The sequence below is a fragment of the Borostomias antarcticus genome (genome assembly GCF_949987555.1).
Source record: "Borostomias antarcticus genome assembly, chromosome: 8".
NCBI lineage: Eukaryota > Metazoa > Chordata > Actinopteri > Stomiiformes > Stomiidae > Borostomias > Borostomias antarcticus.
Window position 1 is genome coordinate 13,375,888 of NC_140241.1, and position 15,585 is coordinate 13,391,472.

Sequence of the window (15,585 nt, forward strand, 5' to 3'; positions counted from 1 at the left end):
GAGAATATCATGGTGGACCTGTAGCTTGGTTTTTCGCCATATACGCTCAGAACTTCTGCAGGTTCTCTTTAGTTGATATGTTTCCTCATTTCGCCATGGGGCTTTATTATTGGTTGTGATCCTTTTCAGTTTAATAGGTGCTACAGAATCTAAGGCTGCCCTTACTCTGGTGTTAAAGGTGGTTGCCAGGTCTTCAATAGTTCCTAAGGGCCCCACTTCTGGAGTTGATAAATTGTTTGTGGTCATTATTTCTCTAAAACTATCGGCTACTGCGGAGGTAAGATAACGTTTCTTGATAAAGCGCTCAGTACTACTTTTGACTTTAGGAACCAATGCAGTGAAGAAGATACAGAAATGGTCGGAGAGGGCGAGGTCACTAATAGAGAAAACAGTGATAGTCAGACCCTTAGTAATAACTAGATCAAGGGTGTGGCCGCGGTTGTGGGTTGGCTCAGAGATATGTTGGGTAAAATCCATGGAGTTTAGGAGGTTGATAAAGTCCCTAGCTTTCGAGTCCGCCTCAGTGTCTACGTGTATGTTGAAATCTCCAATGATGATAATCTTATCATAATTTGTATGGATGATGGACAGGAGTTCTGAAAATTGTGTAGAGAAGGCAGGGCATTGTTTGGGAGGCCTATACACGGTTACTGCCAGAACTGGGGGCTGGCATTTTAGGACAATAGTGCGGTATTCAAAAGAGGCGAAATCATCAAAGGAGATGGTCCTGCAGCTGAGGGCATCTGTAGCTATGGTGGCTGTTCCTCCACCTTTTTTCCCACTTCTGATAGATTGAAAAAAGAGAGAGGCTTCAATGAGGGCTGCTGATCCATTTATATTTAGCCAGGTTTCAGTTAGGAACATACAGTCTAATTTACATTCACATATAAGATCATTAATGAGAAAAGTTTTGCTTGGTAGGGACCTGACATTTAGAATCGCCATTGAAATAGCTTCCGGAGAAAAGGGCTGGCTCGCCTGACTAGTAGGCCTGGATGGTATATTCACTGGAACGGATATCAGGTTTTTTATATTAGATCCACCTGACTGTTTCATTATGGTAATAGGGGTGTGGTGGGAGATAATTTGCTGAATGGCATATTCAGGTGGGCAGAATTAGTTTATAGAAATATAAACGTCGCTATGCCAGGTCTCAGTGAGGGGCAGGGAATCAAGGTCTATGGTGATGGGGTGCTGGTGAGATGGAGCTGGTGTAGCCCGACCCGCGGGTACAGGAGGTTTATGTTTGGCAGTAGGGTGGTTGAGACGGGTCGGGCTAACCCCACATCAGACGCTGGAAGATCTCAGCGTCAGGTCCATATTCATACTGAGCAGACGGGCACCTGACCTACTAGGATGAAGGCCGTCCCTGGCGAAGAGGTCCGAGCGGTTCAAGAAAGTGGTGAAATTATCTATGAAGGGAAGCTTCAACTGGCAGCAGTAGCCTTTCAGCCAGATGTGGAGCTGACGGATCCTACTATATTTGGCATCACCATACCGGGGGGAGGAGAACGGCCAGAGATGATGCAGGTCTTTCCTGACGCCTGAGCAGTGGAGATCAGGGCCTTGAAATCCTCCTTCAGCCGCTCAGACTGCTGGAGCTTGATGTCATTTGTTCCGACATGGATGATAATGGATGAGGCCAGGGGATAATCTGCGAGGAGTGATGGGACAACAGTCCTGATGTCCGAGACCTTAGCTCCTGGGAAGCAGCAGGTCCGGGCTTTCGGGACCACTACATGGCGCACCATGGATGATCCGATGACGAGCACAGATGGGGGGGCGGGATCAGTGGCGGGCCCACTGGGCTTAGGGGACTTCCTTTGCTGCCTCACACCTGAAGGCCAAGTGGTAGAGGGTGGGGGCCTTGATGTCTTGCAAGTTTTTGCAATTTGAAGCTAATAGCTAATAGAACATAGCGCCTGTGGAGCCGTCGTGGTCTATTGATCGATCAATTTACAACATTTATCTAACTAACATTTCAATTTATCTAACTAACATTTTGGCTCCTGAGCTCAAGTACAAATGAATGGAGGTGAATGGGCGGCTGTGGTTGGGCAGCTCTGTGGCGCCCTCCTCAGGTCAGAGCCGGTGGAGGGCAGTTCGGTGCACTTGGGGCTCTAGCCCAGCACACCCCAGTCCAAACCCTGTGTCTCTAGCACCCCCACACGGGGAGCTGGTGTTTATGTCTGGTATTGCTGTGTTTGTCGAGACCTTTCTGCCAGCCCAAACCGCGTGTCTCTGTGACCTTCCCACGTGGAGGCCATGTCAATGCCATGATGGCACCCTCTGGTGGCTAGACGGTGAAGTGCATGGTTGACCCACATAACCCTACGTGCTGTTTCTCTAATTTAGAGATTAATATCTTACTCAGATTAATCAACTTTTTCTTAATTCATGCTTAGTTCTTCCTGATCAGTGGATTGGACTTCCTTCTTACAAGTTAAATCGTACAATGTTTTTGTCTCTTTTCCTCAGGATGGCTCGAGGCAGCGTAAAGAGAGGAAGAAAACGGTGTCGTTCAGCAGCATGCCCACCGAGAAGAAGATCAGCAGCGCCAGCGACTGCATCAATGCCATGGTGGACGGCTCAGAGCTGAAGAAGGTGCGCTCAAACTCGCGCGTCTACCACCGGTACTTCCTCCTGGACGCCGACATGCAGTCCCTCAGGTGGGAACCCTCCAAAAAGGAGTCTGACAAAGCCAAAATCGACATCAAGTCCATTAAGGAGGTGCGAACGGGGAAGAACACAGACACTTTTAGAACCAATGGAATTTACGATCAGATATCGGAAGACTGTGCGTTCTCCATCATCTATGGGGAGAACTATGAGTCCTTGGACTTGGTGGCAAACTCAGCTGATGTTGCCAACATTTGGGTAACTGGGCTTAGGTACCTGATATCCTATGGGAAACATACTCTGAACATGATAGAGAGCACCCAGAATGACTTGCGCTCCTCCTGGCTAGGTAAACTTTTTGAAAACGCTGATGTCAACAATAGCAATCACATCAGTTTATGTGCTGCTGTGCAACTAATCAAAAACCTAAACCCTGGACTTAAAAATGTTAAGATAGAACTCAAATTCAAGGAGTTCCACAAAGCTAAAGATAAGATGGGCTGTGATGTGACTAAGGACGAGTTCATTGAAGTATTTCATGACCTTTGTACCAGACCTGAAATATACTTCCTTCTTGTCCAGTTCTCTAGCAACAAGGAGTTTCTGGATGCCAAGGACCTAATGATGTTTCTGGAGGCTGAGCAGGGTATGGCTCAAGTTAGTGAAGACACCAGCCTGGAGGTCATTCAGAGCTACGAGCCCTCCAAAGAAGGCCAGGCTAAGGGCTGGCTCTCCCTCGATGGGTTTACAAATTACCTCATGTCGCCAGAGTGCCATATTTTTGACCCTGAACACAAAACAGTCTGCCAGGACATGAACCAGCCTCTGTCCCACTATTACATCAATGCATCCCACAACACCTATCTCATTGAGGATCAGTTTAGAGGCCCCTCTGACATTACCGGGTACATCCGTGCCCTCAAGATGGGCTGCCGTAGTGTGGAACTTGATGTATGGGACGGACCGGACAACGAGCCTGTCATTTACACTGGGCACACAATGACCTCACAGATAGTTTTCCGCAGCGTCATTGACATCATCAACAAATACGCCTTTGTGGCGTCTGACTTCCCCTTGATATTGTGTCTGGAAAACCACTGCTCCTTAAAGCAGCAGAGGGTCATGTTCCAGCATCTGAAGAAGATCCTTGGAGATAAGATCCACATGAACTCTCCCAAACTGGAGGACTGCTACCTCCCCTCGCCCACTGACATGAAGGGTCAGATCCTGCTGAAAGGGAAGAAACTTGGCACAAGCTGCACTAGCTCAGAGGGTGAGGTGACAGACGAGGACGAGGGTGCTGAGATGTCCCAAAGAATGACCATTGAGACGGGGGAACAACAAAGTGTTGCACTGAAGAAGTTCCAACTCTCAAAAGACCTCTCTGACTTGGTGACCCTGTGCAAGTCAATTGAGTTCAAAGACTTCCCCACGTCCTTCCAAAGCCAGAGGCACTGGGAGCTTTGCTCCTTCAATGAGGTATTCGCCAGTCGCTGCGCCAGCGACTTCCCAGGAGACTTTGTGAACTACAACAAGAAGTTTTTGGCTCGGATCTACCCCAGCCCGATGCGGATTGACTCCAGTAACATGAACCCTCAGGACTTCTGGAAGTGTGGTTGCCAGATTGTGGCAATGAACTACCAGACACCAGGCCTGATGATGGACCTGAACATCGGCTGGTTCCGTCAGAATGGGAACAGCGGTTATGTTCTTCGTCCGGCCATCATGAGGGAGCAGGTATCATACTTCAGTGCCAACACTAAAGACTCAGTGCCTGGTGTGTCCCCACAGCTCTTACACATCAAAATCATCAGTGGACAGAACTTCCCCAAACCCAAAGGCTCAGGCGCCAAAGGCGATGTCATCGACCCGTACGTCTATGTGGAGATCCACGGCATCCCGGCCGATTGTGCTGAGCAAAGAACTAAAACCGCCAACCAGAACGGGGACAACCCGATCTTTGATGAAAGCTGCGAGTTCCAGATCAATCTCCCTGAGCTAGCCATGGTGCGCTTCGTGGTGCTGGACGATGACTACATCGGCGACGAGTTCATCGGCCAGTACACGATTCCCTTTGAGTGTCTGCAGCCTGGATTCCGCCATATACCGCTTCAGTCACTAACAGGGGAGGTTCTGCCCCACACCTGGCTGTTTGTCCATGTGGCCATCACCAACCGGAGGGGAGGGGGTAAACCCCACAAGAGAGGGCTGTCAGTGCGCAAGGGCAAGAGGGGTCGGGAATATGCCACCATGAGGGTCTTGTTGATCAAGGCTGTAGACGAGGTGTTCAAGACAGCCACTATGCCTCTCAGAGAGGCCACTGACCTCAGAGAAAACATGCAGGTAAGAACTGAAAACATTGTCTGTGCTCAGCCTCTGATAGAAAAGAACCACGTGTTTTGCAATGGAATGTGCATATTTTCATTTAGCCTCATCATGGATGTGCCTTGTGAATCAAGTTTATTTTCCCATGTTGACTGCATGGGAATGTTTTGCTCAGAAAATGACAGAATATGAGAACACTGACCCTGAGTCAAACACAGATCACACAGATTTACGACAAAGTATCTGTAGCATCTTGAGAACATAGCTTGGCACTTGAACTTTGCAAGAGAAAACAAAGCCACAAAGCTTAATTTAATTAGATCGAATCTCTGTGTGTTGCACAACATACTTCAAAGCACAGTCAGTCTGGTGAGATCCATCCAACAGCAGTGGGCTACGGGATGAAATAGCCAGACATCCAGGTAGAAGCTTTTGAGCAGACCTTTTTAATATTTTAAAGTAAATCCGAGATATCTTGTCTGATATGTCAGGATGTGCTTATAGGCGTGTGTCAGTAATAATTCTAGAAGGTGGTGACTGTCGGCTGTCAATATTGTGATATTAGATTGTTAGATTATCAGACATGATGAATTAGAGAGGACATTGAACTCTGACGTTTTCAATAGAATCAGTTCTAGATGATACAGAAAATCCCATTAGGCCAATATTTGATGTTCGTTTGATTGCCTTTTTTATTAGCCCATAAGGTTTTTTAAAGTAGTAGTAGTAGTAGTAGTAGTGGTGGTAAGTAGGAGTAGTAGTAGAAGTAGCAGCAGCAGCAGCAGCGGCGGTGGTGGTGGTGGTGGTGGTAGTAGTAGTAGTGGTAGTAGTAGTGGTAGTAGTAGTAGTGGTAGTGGTGGTAGTAGTAGCAGCAGCAGTAGTATTAGTAGTAGTAGTAGCAGTACTGGTAGTAGTGGTAGTAGCAGTAGCAGTAGTAGTAGTAGTAGTAGTGGTGGTGGTAGTAGTAGTAGTGGTGGTAGTAGTAGTAGTAGTAGTGGTAGTAGAAGTGGTAGTAGTAGTAGTAGTGGTAGTAGTAGCAGCAGTAGTAGTAGCAGTAGTAGTAGCAGCAGCAGTAGTAGTAGTAGTAGCAGTAGTAGTAGTACTGTAGTAGTAGTAGTAATAGTAGTAGTAGTAGTAGTCATAGTAGTAGTAGTAGTAGTAGTAGTAGTAGTAGTAGTAGAAGTAGTAGCAGCAGCAGCAGTAGTAGTAGTGGTGGTGGTGGTAGTAGTAGTAGCAGTAGTATTAGTAGTAGTAGTATTAGCAGTAGGAGAAGTAGTAGTAGCAGTAGTAGTAGTATTAGTAGTAGTAGTAATAGCAGTAGGAGTAGTAGTAGTAGTAGTAGAGGTGGGGACCTGCATAGTTCTTTCTGATCTCTGTGGTTGGCCGTAGGTGGTATTTCATTACACATTGTGTACCAAGGTTGGTTTTACTAGCTTTGTTTACATTGAAGTCATTGTGTAGCTGCTGGCCCTCAGGCTACAGTATAACACATCTCGGGCCTTCTCCCGGTTTCTTCTCCTGGATGTTTATGCAGTAAATTTAGCCTTAGATAGGGAATGTGCTTGTGTTTGTGTGTGTGTGTGTGTGTGTGTGTGTGTGTGTGTGTGTGTTTCTGCATGCAAGTGCTACTGTTGGTTCACTGAAAGTGGGAGTTTTACTTGAGTGCTCTTGAGTAACAAAGATGCAAGTCGGCTGGGTGACAAGTGAAACGCACTTCCTATAAGGGCACACCTACTGTAGACCTATACACAGCAGAACAGGCTGCGCTTCCCAGAGGGGCTCTATTTTTAGACCATCTCAGATCTGTAGATAATTAGCCTGAATGTGCGATTAAGATTTAGCAGCAAACTCAGATTAATTCAGCTGTTTTTGCCAGGTGTGTTGTTTAGTATTTCAAGGGACCTCATTAATGGTTTGGTAATTAACAAATAACATCATCAAATGACGTTTTATCCTCTTCAGAGAAGACAACCTACTGTAACATTTCAACCCTGTCGTTTTCCATTTATCAGCCTTTCAGTTATAAAGACCGTTTTCTATTCAACTAAATTAGAAAACAACACTTATACCTATTTAATTCACCATGAAATAACTACACCAAATGGGTTCAAAATAGCCTTTTTTTTCCGCATGTAAATACAGTGAAGTTATGAAAAACTGAATGATGATAGACATTCATTCTTTTATATTATTTCCCTGAGTCCAGTCATTTTTTGCACCTGGGGTTTGCTTTGTTGTGTGAAGCGCAGTTTTGTCCACCTACAGTCCTTAATCAGGAACCACCCACACTTTCTCCCTCTGCAGAACGCCATCGTGCCCTTCAAGGAGCTCTGTGGCCTGTCGGCGGTGGCCAACTTGAAGCAGTGCATCCTGGCCCTGTCCTCTCGGCTGTCAGGGGCAGACAACAGCCCTCTCCTGGTGTTCAACCTGAAGGAGCAGTACCCCAGCTTAGAGCCCCAAGGTCTGCTACCGGAAGTCCTCAAGAAGGTGGTCTCTGCCTATGACATGGTGAGCATACCAAATACTGAAGTCTTTCATAATGCTTGCTTTTGGTTGATATATAGGTTGATAAGAGTCGTTTTAAGTTTTTTATTTGATTTGATTCGTTTTTATTTATCACATGTAATATATGCTGTACAGTCACAATGAAATGTTGCTGCCTGCTCGAAGATTATGCTCAATACAGATTAACTGTACATTTGTTACAAATGTACTTTTTTTTATTTTAATTTTAGAAAAGGGCATTGAAGCATGCTATTTTATTTTATTTGTTTATGTTATGAGGAGAACACTGTGTGTCATAGCAACCCCAAACAGCCACTTCCACCGTGTCCAGATGTCCTCCCAGCAGCCCAACCAGCCGGCACGCATGTCAGAGAGGGTTAGGTAATATGGCTGAGAGGGTTAGGTAATATGGCTGAGAGGCTGTGGTAAATAATACAATCAATGTTGACCATGGGACTGATGCACAGCATGCTATCGAGGCTATTCCTCTTAACACATTGTGTCCACTGAAATAAATTCGGAGCGGAGTTTCATAAAGGCCTCTTTCCTGATGTCTATTGCTCATATTTGATTATTCTACGGTTCATTGTCTGTGATGAAGACGACTAGACAGAAGAGAAGCTGTTTGGAGGCTGAATGATCTCACCTTGTGGATCATTTGAATCCGTCCTCTCAAATCGTCACTTCTCACGATGTGCGTTGTGTAGTTCACACCTTAAAATGTTCACACTGTACTTCAAAGTCAAAGTCCCAATGATTGTCACACACCTGACCTGAGAGGTTGGGAGACCACCGAACTGGTCACTTTGGCTTTTCCATCTGACCCCAGCTGTTTATCTCTGTCAGACACATCTCCAGTTCCAGCTCAGTGAACATATGACATGCTGTGTTGGTTGGGCTGTTATTGACTGCGGAGGACCAGGTGGTCACTGCACCTGGACACCATTACCATAGGACTGAAAGTCATTTGCTTAATGCATTTATAATGTCCTCTCCAGGCTCGTACTACAGCACATCCTGGTACTCAGACTAGGCAAAGTGCAAAGTGACCAGCCATGGGAGCGCTGGTCCTCAGACTGACATTTAACGCAGCCAATCAAACGCCGCGGTTGGCCGGTGGCTCAGACGGGTCAGTGAAACCCTGGAGGAGGGGTGAGGAACGAGGGATGGCTCTAACACAGTAGAAACACAGTAGAAACACAGTAGAAACACGCGGTGAGCAGGGCTGGTTTTTCAGTAGTGCATTTAGCGCAGGAGACCCAGGCATCTGGTGTCAGAACCCACTACACCTCCGGGAGGAAACTCTGCCTTCTTAATAGTAAAAAAAACAGCATCCCAATCCTCTGACTGGATAATTTTGTCCGGAGGAACTAACGTAATGCCAGCGAGCAATTTGAGCAAAATGGTGTTGTTATTGTTGTTTTTTCTGGATATCTGAACAAAGGATGAATGATAAAATAACCAGATGGAGGAGCAGCTGTGTGGATCTGGATCTAGTGGACCTGCCTCTACTGGTCATACTTTCTTTCACTCATAAGTCATACATTTATTTTTCTCATCGAGCTGAGTAGAATGCAATTGTCCTTTGGGTAAGGTGATATTGATCTCTGCTTTGTTTTCTATATTGAAGAGGGAGTGCATAGTATAGAAGTGTGTCTTGGCATGGTAGTGTATCTACACTCACTCAACAGCACTGTGGTGAGAGCAGGTCTGGTATCTCTCTTAGGACACAGCCAGGATGGTCTCAGAGACCAGGCAGTGTCTGTCACTGAGTCCCTCTTGTTGATGCACCTTGGAATTACCACTTGGTGGCTGTAGACGTGGGTGGAACTCCTACCCTTGGTGATGCTACCACTAAGTACGCCACTTAACCTAACTAGTGTTTAGTGACCTTGGGACCTGTTTACCTCAGTGTTTGGTATAAATACACCTCTGTGCTGCTGTCTGCCACCAGGCCCGTCATCTCTGCACCCATTAGTGGAGTAATCACAGCCTGCAACATGGCTCCGAGCCCTGCTACTGCAGCTGTGGACTATCTCACACACACACACACACACACACACACGCACACACACACACACACACACACACACAACCCCCCACCCTGTCCTATGGGTTGCTAATCATATACTCAAAGATCACACTGGGTGGGCCATGTAAACCTGTGTTTGTTACCCATCTTTGACAAACACTGTGCATCTTCTGGCGTCGCTCTCGGACCTGTCTACATATCCCATGTTCTGCCATGGAGGTGTTCACACCCTCAATCTTCTGAGACATGGCCTTAATCCAGTATTTACCCCGTTAGGAAACAGCATGCCATGCCGCTACTGAGTGAGGGTACTCTCAAGGTTCAGAACACACACGCTGGGTGGAAGGACAGCATAGAGAGACCAGCCTCTGGGTGGAAGGACAGCATAGAGAGACCAGCCTCCGGGTGGAAGGACAGCATAGAGAGACCAGCCTCTGGGTGGAAGGACAGCATAGAGAGAACAGGCTCTGGGTGGAAGTAAGGATGTGACGATAACCGGTATAATGATAAACCATGATGAAACCAGATCAAATTAATCGCGAGTGTCAACCTAAGTTAGCAACAGTCTCCAAGACACATTATTTTGTTTATGCAAACAAAAAGTGCATAGTGCTGCTAATTTGCCATTTGTGGTTTTCAATATAAAACTTGGTGAAATGTATCAGTAATTTTTGAACATTTTCAAAAACTACTGCATACTTTAGCAATACCACGATAATACTGATAACCGTGATAATTTTGGTTGCTATAATCATGGTGTGAAATTTTCAGACCGTTACATATCTAGGTGGAAGTAGGGCGCTGGGAGCGCATTGCTGACATCCTGCCACAGTCACAGCAGCGCTGGTCCCCTTAGCTCCTGTCACCACACTCCGCGCCACTAAGGAGGTCCCCTCTCTCACCCTCTGGCCAGCTGGAGAGCTGGCACAGAGCAGGGATCGATCTCCCAGGCACGTTGTTGGCCAGCGTCCGTCTGAGAGAGGCCTGCCAGCTGCCGCGCCCCCTTGCCGTGCTCTGCAGGTCTCTGGGGTCAGGGGTCGTGTACAAGTCAATTACACTGAGGCTCTGGACATCAAGGCCCTGGACCCATGGCACTAACTGAAAGCAAACACTGTGTCCTCTCAGCTTCAATCATATTTTAAAAAGGAGTTGGGACTGATTTAGACCGAACGTCATTTCATTCAGACGAACCATTAATTGCACACCCAGATAATAAGATGGAAGGTTCCAGATGGTCTACTGTGGCTCCTGAGTGGGGTCGTAGGTATTTACCAGCTTCCCTGACAGTAAACACGCGCATCATTAACCCGCTGAAAGAGCCACCATGCTCAGCCTTCCGGAGGGATGGTATTTGTGTTTTATTCTGGTGTTAAAAGCGTCAGCTAATTCCCAGGGCTTCCCTGTCTGTGATAAAACGCTACCGCCTGGATAAATGCAACCGTGGAGGAGGTGAGGGACGTTGGTGCTCTCAGTGACGGCAGCGAGAGATGCAGGAGCTAAGTTTAGATGTAGATCAGACTGGGACATGCCTGGAAAACAAGACCAGACCCCAGGTTCTCATAACAGACACACTACTGTAATTACCTAACATCTGCCTTTGAATTCACAAGGTCTCAGACCAAACAACCTGGATTCCAACCTTATACACAGTAGCATACGGTTACTATAACGTCCTGGTTGACATTCTACACCATGCAGGTCCCTCTGGTTATGACCATCCCTGGATGGCTTATGCTAAACCCTACACCGCTGTCTTCTGTAAAAACAAACCAATCCTCACAGGACAGGAGCTCGCTTGGCAAACGAGGCCATGCCAGGCTAGCGAGGATGGGCTCTTTACTGCAGGATGCCAGGCTAGCGAGGATGGCCTCTTTACTGCAGGATGCCAGGCTAGCGAGGATGGCCTCATTACTGCAGGATGCCAGGCTAGCAAGGATGGCCTCTTTACTGCAGGAGGCCAGGCTAGCGAGGATGGCCTCTTTACTGCAGGATGCCAGGCTAGCGAGGATGGCCTCTTTCCTGCAGGATGCCAGGCTAGCGAGGATGGCCTCTTTCCTGCAGGATGCCAGGCTAGCAGCATAAAAGGAGCAGGAGATGAGCTGCGATGGAACTAACCAGTTGTTGCTCCTCACCTCACAGATGCTGCAGACCAGCGAGGTCCTGCTGGAGGGCGCGGACGGCGTCTATGAGCGGATACTGCAGACCCAGAAAACAGGTGAGAGAGAGAGAAAGAGAGAGCAACAGAAGGGAGGGGGGTGAGGGGGATCCCTTAGAACGTGTTCCTCCTCCTCAGATCTCATCAGATGTCCTCTCTCCTTTCATATACAACCAACCCCACCTCTGTGATGGGCACCACAGACATTTTCTAAGGAAGAGTTATTATCATTTTGATTCATGCTCGTTTCAGTGACCCGGGCACCGTTCGTCTTTGAACCACCGTGATCTGTCTTTTTCTACACGTGTGCCAGCATTAAAACCCCAGCTCCTCTAATTAGCAGAATAGCAGTGTGGTCTGGGCAGGGGGATGGGGTGTAGAGATAAACATCTAGGACTCACCGTGAAACAACATCAAAGCCCCAGCCGCCCAAGGAATAGTCTGTTTATGTGGACCAGAGCAGCAACACGATGTGCTGATCAAGCCCCTGACATAACCAATCAAAGACAAATCATTTGCTGGAAAGATTAAAGAGACTTCAGCTCTTTTCATTCGTTTTGAGATCAGTGTTTTCACTTTGAAGATGGGCTGTATTTTTTTTTTTTTAATAGTGGTGAATAGCTATGAATTACTTTGTTACCAGCTCACACTAGGCTTTCTTCAAGTCTTTATCAGATCAGAGAGTGTGTGTGTGTGTGTGTGTGTGTGTGTGTGTGTGTGTGTGTGTGTGTGTGTGTGTGTGTGTGTGTTTGTGTGTGTGTGTGTGTGTGTGTGTGTGTGTGTGCGTGCGTGCGTGTGTGTAGGGGAGGAGGGTGGGTGTTGAGAAAAAAAAAAGTCCTCTCAAAGCACGGTTAGCCTCTCACAGCCATGTTAGCCTCTCAAAGCCCGATTAGCCTGGGGAAACTGCAGCTCATGTTTGTGAGGTGTGTGTGATAAATGCCTGTTTGTTGTTGTTTGTGAGATGTGCGTGGTAAACACCTGTTTGTTGTTGTTTGTGAGATGTGTGTGGTAAACGCCTGTTTGCTCGCTCCGGTGGCGAGCGTCTTTGTGAGACGGCCTTCTGGCCTCTCATAACATGTTGCCTTAACTGGGTCAGGGCCGACTGGAATGCATTTGCTGTGGTGAGGTGGGAAGGTGCTGGGCTGATTGATCTAGGATCCTAGAGAGGGTGATTAAGGAGTTGTAGTCTAGGATCCTAGAGAGGGTGATTGAGGAGCCATGGTCTAGGATCCTAGAGAGGGTGATTGAGGAGTCATGGTCTAGGATCCTAGAGAGGGTGATTAAGGAGTCCTGGTCTAGGATCCTAGAGAGGGTGATTGGGGAGTCATAGTCTAGTCCTTGAGAGAGTGATTGGGGAGTCATAGTCTAGTCCTAGAGAGGGTGATTAAGGAGTCATAGTCAAGATCCTAGAGAGGGTGATTGAGGAGTCATGGTCTATGATCCTAGAGAGGGTGATTAAGGAGTCCTGGTCTAGGATCCTAGAGAGGGTGATTGGGGAGTCATAGTCTAGTCCTAGAGAGGGCGATTGGGGAGTCATAGTCTAGTCCTAGAGAGGGTGATTGGGGAGTCATAGTCTAGGATCCAAAGAGGGTGATTAAGGACTCATAGTCTAGTCCTAGAGAGGGTGATTGGTGAGTCATAGTCTAGTCCTAGTGAGGGTGATTGAGGAGTCATAGTCTAGGATCCTAGAGAGGGTGATTGGGGAGTCATAGTCTAGTCCTAGAGAGGGTGATTAAGGAGTCATAGTCTAGTCCTAGAGAGGGTGATTGAGGAGTCATGGTCTATGATCCTAGAGAGGGTGATTGGGGAGTCATAGTCTAGTCCTAGAGAGGGTGATTGAGGAGTCATAGTCTAGGATCCTAGAGAGGGTGATTGGGGAGTCATAGTCTAGGATCCTAGAGAGGGTGATTGGGGAGTCATAGTCCAGTCCTAGAGAGGGTGATTAAGGAGTCATAGTCTAGGATCCTAGAGAGGGTGATTGGGGAGTCATAGTCTAGGATCCTAGAGAGGGTGATTGGGGAGTCATAGTCTAGTCCTAGAGAGGGTGACTGGGGACTCTCATCAGGCCGCTCCTCTCCTCGCTGGGAGCTGTTACAACGCTTCCTCCTTCCCCGTTACCAGGACAACTCAAAACAACATGTCGCCTCTTTTCTGAGACGACCCTCGCCGAGTTCTAGCAGAGACTAATTCTTTATTGAGAAAGCAGCATCAGAATCCCGAGAAAGAGAAACCAGGCCAGGTCCAGCCTGGCTTATGTGCGTGGCTGGCTTGTTTCTGTTCAGGACTGGTAGGACGGAAGCTAGTCATGCCACTGAAATAGCTGTGAATTGAAATTACGTGAAATAATGTCTGATAAATTAAGAAAGGCCTTGTCGCCTGGACACATCAGTTCCAATGCTAATCCAGCACAATAAGAACGGGATAGCCAGTTAGCTCATAAGCTCACAACAACTAGCAGCAGCTTCCATCACATTAATGGTAGCGGTCAGTGGCTAAAGCAGTTACACTGATGATTCTTGTAACGTTAGCTATTTTGCTGCAATTGGTTCAACTTCTGTTTCTGGACAAAAGTCATTACTTGCTGTGTGCACTTCCCTTTAGGTGGTGAAGTAAGTAGACAGTAATCCCTGAGAATGTCCCGCGTGGGAGTCCAATGCTCTGACCACTACTCTACTTGTGAAATTTAGGTAAGGCATAAAAATCATCCCCACTGGGTCTTGAACCCCGGTCTTTCAAGTGGGAGTCCAATGCTCTGACCACTACTCTACTTGTGCAGTGGAGATCAACGGGTTGGTTTTGGTGTCCTTCTTCCAGTCCCTAGTGTGGGTTGGGGTTATAATAAGGGTTGGGGTTGGGACAGGATCTGACCTATAAGGCAAGGGGTAAAGGTTGGAGTGAAAGGATGAACATGTGGAGGTTTAGGGTATAGTCCCATAAAGTCATCCCCACCGGGTCTTGAACCCCGGTCTTCCCGGTGGGAGTCCAATGCTCTGACCACTACTCTACTTGTGCAGTGGAGATTGGCAGGTTGGTTTTGGTGTCCTTCTTGATCTTGGTGTGCTGGGACTATTGCCTCTTGTGGTGCCAACAGAGAGATGCAGGCCAACATTGTTGGGAGGGAGGGAGGAAGGGAGTGATAACCCGACAGACACTATACTAGGTGCGCTGGCTTCCAGCAATGCACAAAAATCAAACATTTAATGAGGGTAGAATTTAATTTAGATGCCTGCGTTATTGTATGTTGGCTGCATTTTCAATCGAAATTGCACAGACATGTAATTCATCAATGTGCAACTTTCTCCAGCACCTAACGCAACGAAGGCAGGCGCTCACGCCACAAGGGCCTGGATTTTTATTGGTTTCCTGATGGATGACATATAAAATATTAATATGCTATTGTCTTGGCGCATGGGAGGGTAGGAGGGTGCGCTTGAACTGGAGAGAACCATTCACACCGTCACTTCCCCTTAGTATTAAGCTCCAACGCCTCATGGCTGCCGACATGCCCACGCCATTACCCACGTGCGCTGACACGCCCATGCCATTAACCACGTGCGCTGACACGCCCACGCCATTAACCACGCGCGCTGTGGCACTTTACATGTGCGCTAGCAAACTTAATGGCCTTGATGGATATGGAACTGTGCTAGGCTGGATCAATCCTGTATTCGCTACTGTAAGCTTCTGCATCATGCAACACTACACATACCATCCATCTCCAGGCTGTGGATTTTCCTCTGAGGTATTACAGGATGGCTGAGAAAGTAGAATGAAAGTGAGCATCAAAGCTCTTGAAAAAGTAAACAAAAATCAAACTAACCCCCAGAATGCTTTCATGGTGCCTCAGATAGGCAGCTACAGACTTCTGGAAACACAGAGGCGTTGTATCCAAAATGTCAAGACTCGCAACATAGGACACAAGCAGAGTTGCCCCATGCATTTTGACCCT

At 47.3% G+C, this 15,585-nt stretch overlaps 1 protein-coding gene across 1 annotated transcript in view; it reads left to right on the forward strand.

The window, feature by feature from the left end:
* plcl2 (phospholipase C like 2) overlaps positions 1–15,585 on the forward strand; it is a gene marked incomplete at both ends in the record, with an annotated part of 60,701 nt that overhangs the window by 31,359 nt on the left and 13,757 nt on the right. The window contains 3 exons of the mRNA XM_084442479.1: positions 2,479–4,962; positions 7,249–7,452; positions 11,621–11,696. Of these exons, the coding sequence (XP_084298605.1) occupies positions 2,479–4,962; positions 7,249–7,452; positions 11,621–11,696 (2,764 nt within the window). The remainder of the gene's footprint in view (positions 1–2,478; positions 4,963–7,248; positions 7,453–11,620; positions 11,697–15,585) is intronic.